This window comes from Zea mays, chromosome 6, assembly GCF_902167145.1.
Source record: "Zea mays cultivar B73 chromosome 6, Zm-B73-REFERENCE-NAM-5.0, whole genome shotgun sequence".
NCBI lineage: Eukaryota > Viridiplantae > Streptophyta > Magnoliopsida > Poales > Poaceae > Zea > Zea mays.
Window position 1 is genome coordinate 80,903,976 of NC_050101.1, and position 9,125 is coordinate 80,913,100.

At 41.9% G+C, this 9,125-nt stretch overlaps 1 protein-coding gene across 1 annotated transcript; it reads left to right on the plus strand.

Moving 5' to 3' along the window:
* Positions 1 to 290: 290 nt before the first annotated feature.
* On the plus strand, positions 291 to 4,121 carry LOC100282850 (iron-sulfur assembly protein IscA). The gene is made up of 3 exons (NM_001371885.1): positions 291 to 629; positions 1,656 to 1,880; positions 3,789 to 4,121. The coding sequence occupies exons 1-3, from the start codon at positions 458 to 460 to the stop codon at positions 3,962 to 3,964; spliced, it is 573 nt and encodes a 190-aa protein (NP_001358814.1). The 5' UTR covers positions 291 to 457; the 3' UTR covers positions 3,965 to 4,121.
* The last annotated feature ends 5,004 nt before the right edge of the window (positions 4,122 to 9,125 follow it).

The window sequence follows — 9,125 nt, forward strand, 5'->3', positions numbered from 1 at the left end:
CTGCTTTACTTTAATCAATGAACATGATGAGAACATTTATGATACGTTGATGATATTCTGATTATAATGAGTATGAAAAAAAAATTATACCCGAAATTTAGAGAATTACAAGCGTTTATGTTGGAATTTTCTTTTAATTATTGCTTACGTGACTATTTAAAGACGGCGTATTGTTGTATGTGCCCTGCCATATTAGACGGGTGTAATTTTTTTTTCTCAAACGTTTTTTAGAAATATTTTTTCAAAATAAAACAAAAAATTCAAAGCTGCCAGCACCCTGTGGGCCGTATAGCCCGATGCGAAAATGCTTGAAGCCTCCAAGAATCTGGGTGCACCGCTGAGGCGCTGACCACCACGCACCACCTCACCAGATCTTTCTTCCTGTTGCTTCCTCGGCTGGTTTCCTTCTCTCGCCGCGTCGCCTGCTTCTTCCCCCAACCAAAGACACGAATCAGCCATGGCGCTCGCCTCCGCCACGTCCCGCCCCCTCCTCGGTCGCCCCGCCGGCACCGCGCGGCCCCACCTCGCCGTTTCCTCATCCTCCCCCGCCTCCTCGATCCGCTTCCCCCGCGGCGCCGACGGCGGCGCCAGCAGAGCGGCCGTCTCTCTCCGCGCCCCCACGCCTCCAGGTCCGTGGTCAACCCGGGTGTTTATTTCCCCCGCGCCACAATTAGAAGTTATGCTCGTGGCAAAGGATTTGGGCTTGGGTTGTGGAGACGTATGAAAACTGAACTCTGTTTGATCCATGATGCTCTCTCTAGCTTTTGGACACGGTCACAGCCACATGGACGATAGTCGATATGAATATATTACGTGCAAGACTCTTTCAGAGCAAGCTTAGCTTCGTAGCCGCAGAAATTATTAAGTGCTTTAAATCGGCTGTCAGCAGTAGTATAAGATATGTATTCTAACAGAATTCCAATTAAGCACGCATATCACAGTATACTATTGCCTTATCGCGTTAATATGAATTAGCTTTTCTCTTGGCTAATGGCTACCCTAGTTGCTCAGTTCAATGCTTGGCAGTTTGGACCTTGTTTCTTTCATTGCCAGGTTATCCGCATTCAATTTATCCTTGAATGACAGAGGTTTAAACTTCACTGCTAGTTCCCAAGTAGTACGTCTTACAATATATAAATCACAAGGATTGTGCTACATGACAGTTTTACTTGGGGTTACCTTGATCTTGTTTCATTCTTCAAGCCACAAGTAAAATTTCCCCTTTCTAAAGCTGTATGTAATGTTAAAATACAATACTCACAACCTAGTAAGCATTTTGTTTCTGGTGTTCATTATTGGTATTTGGTAGGCCAGACGAAACTTCAAAAATAAATTGTTAACATGAACACAACATCTGTGCCTGAACCTTGGCTTGTGGTTTCTGTTGGGTTTCAACTCTAGTCTATCCCAACTTGCTTGGGACTAAAAGGCTTTGTTGTTGTTGTTGTGAGCACAACATTGATCCGTAAGCATTTTTCCTGCCTCCAAATACAACCGTGGAGCTATAGATTGAAATGGACTTCAATTATTTATTTCATGTCACTCATATGCTCATGTTTCCAATAACAACAACAAAAAAGGCAACGTTTAACATGACGCAAAATCATGCTCATGCTCCATTTAACATGAAGTCAATGATCGATAATATTTTGCAGCGGCGGCAACAGCAACATCTGGTAGCATTGCTCCAGCAATTTCATTGACTGAAAAGGCCTTGAAACATCTGAACCAAATGAGAGCTGAACGGAATGAAGTTTTGTGCTTGAGAATTGGAGTGAAACAGGGTGGATGCTCAGGCATGTCTTACACCATGGAATTTGAAAATCGAGAGAATGCCAGCCCTGATGATTCTGTTGTAGAGTATGATGGTTTTGCAATAGGTAACTGCCTTAACCTGGCTACTATTTATATATTTTTTCCCAAAGTGAGGGTGGCACCAATTTCCATTGACCACAACGAAAATACAAGGTGTTTACTGTTTATCAGAGTAATTAGACAGGAAAGAAAGACTAGACAGGAAGCCACTAACAAATCAACCTAGGTCAAGCATGCAACAGGACATTAAACCTGATTAAAATAGAAGCTACCAACTATGCAGACCCCAAGAGTACAAAACCTGCGACCACAAAACAATCTGGTCACCAAAACAACCAAACGAACGACTAAGTGTTTTTCGTACAGTTGGACATGAACTCTAACTTCGCCAGTTCACCTGTTGCTAGTTCCTCTGCTTTCTTGTCAACCTCCAGGTTTGCCAGTTCACCTATTGCTGGTTCCTCTGCTTTCATGTCAACCTCCAGGCTTCAGCTCCTTCTGCTACCCTCTCACGCACTGGAGCTTTCATGGATCTGATTTTCTGGGGGCGAAGTTGTACCAGATGTAGGCATCAACAACAGGAACTGTGTAGCGATGTTGACAATTGTCCACACTCCCTCCATAACCACCTCCTGCATTTCATCTGGATATAAACCTGCCCAATGTTGCACCAGCATGTCTCTACTGGATTCTTAACCAGTTTATTCTGAAAGCATACCCTGTTTCTGGCTTTCCAGATAGCCCAGCTTACTACTGCAACACATACACTTCATTCTTGATCCCAAGGCCAGTATTGTTGGAAATTCATGTGAATATTAACAGCACCATCCCCATTAAAAAAAACAGCAGCAAAGCACTTGGCTATGGTTCTCCACACATGCCACATGGTATTAAAAAAACAAGTGAGAAACAGTTTCCTCTTGCTCACAGAAGTAATATTTGGAACCCCGTACTGAATTTCTTTTGACCATATTAAAAAAAACTCGGGGGGGGGGGGATTAACCGCCCTCCCGGTATAGTACTAAGGACCCGAACCACTGGTCCCCCATTACTAATGGGCCGAGTACAGCTGTCCACTCTGCAACGGCTCAGCTGAAGGGTGGCGCACAGGACATCGATCCCGAGAGCGGGCGGGGCATGACGAGAGGATTTTTTATGGGTGCGGAACCAGGGGTCGAACCCCTGACCTAGTGAAAGGGACAACGCCGCCTTCACCACTGGGCTATCAATCCAAGCGCTCTTTTGATCCTATTATTTTGTGTCAGTTGGCTATGATGCACTACTTATATTACTCCCTCCGTTCTAGTATATAAGGCGTAAGCGTAACCACCTCTGGTTAAAAGACTAAGAAATATATTTAATTGTCTCTACTCACACTAATACTACTGCATTAATGTATGTACCTCTAAAGAAAGCACACTTTATATCATGGGACAAGATTAAAAAGTGGTTACGCCTTATATTGTGGGACCAAGGGAGTAGGATTTAAAACATGGCTACTGTTTCTAGAATTCAGCCTTTGGATATCAGAGTTCTCAGTGTTGCTTCTGCCTTGGCTGTACTCTAAAATATAATTGCTCAAACAGATACTATTGCTTTCAAGTTGGATTGTTGGAGATGATGGTGCATTAATAGCGAAAAGAAACTTGGCATTCCCTATTTGAATTGCAAGGCATGCTAAGTGAACGTGATAGAGTAACAGATTAACAGGCGAGCGAGATCTTGCTCCTGCACCTGTGAAGTTTCTTTAGGACTTCATGTCCTGCTTCCGAACACTTGCTGGTTGCTGTAATATAGGCAATTTTTTCGTACCTTCCATCGCAACTGTTTGCAACCAAGTATTCAGAATGAACCAATTCTAATAAAACATTTATATGCAGCTTTAAGAACTTCCATTCCATCTCAACTGATTAGTTCTCTATTTAGAACGAATCAATTCTAACGGCATGCATTTCTTTCTTTGGATTATGCAGTCTGTGACCCCAAAAGCCTTCTTTTCATGTTTGGAATGGAGCTGGACTACAGCGACGCCCTCATTGGTGGCGGCTTCTTGTTCCAGAATCCAAACGCAACAAAAACCTGTGGGTGCGGCAAATCTTTCGCGACTGGAAAGGAGACCGAGGCCGCGGCAACCACTTGCAACAACTAGAGTAGAGAAATATTGTTAGCTAAACGTGATGTGGCATGTTGTATAGCTTGCTCATGTTGAAGCCCTGTGGCTACACCACAGATACATAAAGAGGCATAGTTCAAAGGAATTACACCATTACCAATGGCCTAATTCAGATTTTCTTGTTTGGTGATCATTCCGAAGTCCTTAAACTTGTGGTATGGTCTCTCAAAATGCATTGTATTTTCAGGTATCCAAACTTGTCTTGACGTGTCGTCCAGGCCTACAAGTACTAAAATTTTATTTTTACATTTTTAAACTTGTCACACTGTGCCATCTGATCCAGACCAGCTCCAATCAGGTCACATGCTAGTATTTAGGGCTCTATTTACATTTTATTTCTCTTCTAGCCCCATTTCTATGCTCACTCCTCTCCACCTCCACGTTCCAATCTAGTGTAGCATCTTATTACCGTTGTTAACTCACCAGCTCCATCATATGACTTCATCATTCTTCACATCAAAGTTCACGACGTTATCAAGAATGGTGAATCTACGATTAAGGCCATGTTTGTTTACTCTTTAAATTATATAATCCAGCTTAAATAAGTTAAGAGGTAAACAAACAACACAAATTATTTGATAGATAATGTAATCTAGATACATAAATTATAATAATCCATAATCAGGTTAATAGGTGATTATATAATCCATAAGCTAGATTATATAATCATGAAAGTAAACAAACAGTGCCTAAAGCTAGTGCTGCTTGGACCTTCTAGCACCATTTCTATGCTCTCTTCTCCATGTTCCAATCTAGTGGTAATAATGTTGGCACTAATCTAGGTGCCAATCACAGCGATGCGTACCAGCGGCGATGCTCTCTGCGGCATCACAGACGGTTCGCGGCTGAGGGTCGGACATTCCGTGACCTGACGCAGAGGCTAGGGTTTCTGCAGACGAGCCAGACTGTACGCGTGTGCGCAGAGGCGGCGGAGTTTGCCAACACCTAGATCTCGCTCCCGGGAGGGACCCTGTCGGGGAGGAGAGATCCTAGTGTTTGTCTTAGGATCGGCAGGTCACCCAAGACGCCTCTAGACGATGTAAAGCCGGAGAAAGGTGAAGTTTAGAGGGAGAAAACTGTGTTACTGTCTACTCCTAGGGCAAAATGTAAAGAACGAAAGATATATTGATTGTTTGATCGATTGTTCATGATTGTAATCGGTCGTACCCCTTAATATATATAGGGGGAGGTCTGGACCCGTTCCTAGGCTTCTCCCAACAACAATCGTGGATTTAGCGGGATAAAATCGCGCGAAAAAGGGATTAGTTGTGCCTGATTTGATCTATTTACACACCGTCCGCGCCTATCGGCGGACCGTCTGCGGGTCGGACCGTCCGGCCGTACCCAGTGCCACAAATGGTGGTCAACACATGCCCCCTGCCTTTTGGAGAAGCTAAGCGAACCAAAAGCACTGGTTTAGGATGGAATCAACTCGATGTGACCATATCGGTTCTCTTAAGCATTTTGCCACATACTAGGATGATATTGCTTCAGAAAACGCCCGTTCAGTGCCTTGGGCAAGTGTTCACCTTGTAATGTTTGCAACATGTAGGCATACCAGATATTACTTGTGTGATATTGTAAGGGCCTTTCCAGCATGGCGATCATTTCCCAAACTTCCAGTTTCTACTCCTCAGTGGCAAGATGATCTTCCATAATAGGTCTCCTACCTGCAATGATTTAGCCTTGACCTTCTTATTGTAAGGCTGTCTCCAGCAACGTCCTCTATATTCATCCTCTATATCTGTACTTTACAGTCTCCTCTAAAAGATTTCATCCTCTATATCTCATTTCTCTCCAACAACGTCCTCTAAATCATGTCCTCTATACTCAAATACCCATATTAGAGACATTTTTTAATTTTATTTTTTGTACATACGTATTTGTCATACTCTCAAATGTATTGTACATATTTTAGTTTTGCTAAACCGGTTATTTAAAGTATTCAAATGGATATAGGACCGTTTAGAGAAACTCTATATGTAGAGAATCAAGCAGCATCCTCTAAATTTAGAGAACCGTTTAGAGGACGTTGCTGGAGAGCATAGAGGACTGTTTGATCCTCTATATTTAGGGTAGAGAACCCTTTAGGGGGCCTTGTTGGAGCCAGCCTAAGCTTTGGCGACCATGATCTTGCCTTTCTCTATCTCTCCTAGAGCTATCAATATCTTGTCGGTGACTTCATCAATATTGTCCATCATTGAATTATAACAATCACCAACAGTTAGATCGTTCTACCTGACGAACCTGGCATCATTTATGCTTACCTCCAAAGGCAAAAATCGCTTCCTACCCATAAACAAGCTCAAATGGAGAAACTTTAGTAGCATGGTGTTTAGATATTCTATGAGCCCATAAATCTTCAGACAAGACCTTATGCCAATGCTTAGGATGATCATATAACTTCTTTTTTATAAGGCTAATCAATGTGCTATTACTAGACTCGGCCTGCCCATTGGTCTGAGCATAATATGGAGATGAATTGAGCAATTTTGATCTTATATGATTTAGCAAACTCATGTGCCTCTTTTGACATAAAAGAAGTCCCTGATTCGTGGTCAAAGTCTGAGGAATGTCGAATCTATGAATGATATGCTCAGTTATAAACTCAATTACCTCTCTATGTGTCATGTTGTTCAGTGCAATGACTTCAGTCCATTTGGTAAAGTAGTCTGTGGCGACTAACATAAAGTAGTCCATTTTCGGAGCCGATTGATGGGTACCATAGATCCCCTCATGCACTTCGACCATAGCTAATATAGCATCATCCGGGCCCAAGCATTTTAGTAGGACATCGTTGACAGTTCGGCGGTAGAGTTCATCATCATCTAAAACATATTTGAAAGTTGTACGTCGAACATTTATGAGTACCACAGATCCCCTTGCACTTCAGCCATGGCTAATATAGTATCATCCGGGCCCAAGCATTTCAACAGGACATCGTTGACAGTTCGGCGGTAGAGTTCATCATCATCTAAAACATATTTGAAAGTTGTATGTCGAACATTTATATTTGTTCTAATATTGGTATTACGTAGGTAATTACTTATATGTGCCCTCCAATCAGTTGCATCGGCTGTGTTATTAGCCAAATTAATTAAGAGGATGTTCCTAGCATCGTCGGACGGTCTGGACCCCTTGCCCGGACAGTCCGAGCCCACTCCGGACGGTCCGCCTAGGCAGCTCGGATGGTTTGCGACCTAGGTATTGGACACGACACTGGTTATCAGATTTTCGGTACTGTGAAATTTCCGTCGTTTTATTTGATAACCTGAGGTGCCTTATGCTAAATTATTAGCTCTACAATTCCTAGCTCTGGATATATGCCGAATGTTGAATTCGGCAAAAGAATGGATTATGTCCCAACATTTTTCAAGATAACTATTTAGAGTACCATCTAAACATTGATACTCCTCTAAAAGCTGTTGGATAACTAGCTGAGAATCACTAAATGCCCTCACATGTTTTACTCCCATATAATCTAGAAGTTCCAAACCGAATAAGAGGGCCTCATATTCGACTTGATTGTTAGAGCAATAAGTTTTCAAGCGGCTAGAGAAGTCAAAAGGTACGTTACTTGGTGAAACAAGCACGATGCCAATTCCTTGTCCTTCGTTACAAACCGATCCATCAAAATACAAAGTTTAGGGAGTAATAGTGAGATATGACATGTCTAGTTCATGAGTATCATTAATTCGATGTTCTACAATAAAATCTGCTACGACCTAGCCTTTCATAGATTTAGTGATTCATAAGCCAAGTCATATTGTATTAGTTCATAAGCCGATTTACCAACTCTACCACTCATAATTGGGGTTTACAACATGTATTTAATCACATCAATTTGACTAGACATGGTGCAAGAGTAGACAATAGATAACACCTACACTTGGTATATGCATAAACCATGCATAAGCATAATTTCTCAACGAAGGTGTACCTTATTGCAGCATCCACCAGCCTCCGGCTTAAGTATGTCACAATGTGCTCCTTTCCTTCGGTCTTTTGTGTCAGAGCAGCTCTGATAACTTTATCTCCGTCTGCAATGTATAGCCTAAATGGCACTCCTGCTTGCAGTGCTTTCAATATTGGAGCCAAAGACAAATAATTTTTAATAAGATCAAATGCTTCCTGTTGTTCTGCCCCCAAGAGAAATCAACATCATTTTAAGCCGAAGAATATAAGTGAAAGCACGAGTCTTCCTAGCTAAGTTAGAAATAAACCTTCACAAATAATTTACTTTGCCGAGGAACTTTTGCACCTCAAGCTTGCAGGTTGGAGCTCCCACATTCCAAATGGACTTAATTCGGCCAGGATCTATCTCTATGCCATGTTCATGAATGATAAATCCTAAGAACTTACCAGCCGACACTCTAAAAGCACATTCACGCGGGTTCATTTTTTGACGTGCCAACGCATTTTATCAAAGGCTTTGCGCAAATAAGCTATATGAAAACCATACTGAGCCAATTTGACTACAATATCATCAATGTAAACTTCTATAGTGTTTCCCAACAACTTGTGAAAGATTAAATTCATAACCCTCTGAAAAGTAGCACTGGCATTTTTTAAACCCAACGTCATGACAATCCACTCAAATAAACCAATGAAGCCTAGATATATAAAGGTCGTTTTAAACACATCTTCCTCGACCATGAAGATTTGATTATATCTGGCATTACCATCAAGAAAGCTAATAACTCTATTTCCTTATGCATTATTAATTAACATGTCGGCTATAGGCATAGGATATTCATCTTTAGGAGTTGCTCTATTTAAATTGTGGAAATCAAAACATAATGTAAGCTTACCAGACTCCTCCACCGGCAAAATATAGAGACCCACTCTGCGTATCTGGAAGGTCTAATGAAATTAGCTTCTAAGAGCCGGTGAATTTCATCCTTAATCCTAGGGAGTAAGTCTGGACAAAATGATCTTGGTCTCTGCTTGAAGGGCCTGAAATCGGACTTAATAGGCAGCCAATGCTCCACTATCTCTCTGCTTAACCCCGACATCTCGGTGTAACTCCAAGCAAAGCAATCAGAACATTCTTTCAATAAACCAATCATTTCATCTCTAAGATCGGCTTCCAGGGTCTTGTTCACAAAAGTCGGCCTTGGAGTTTTACCATCTCCTA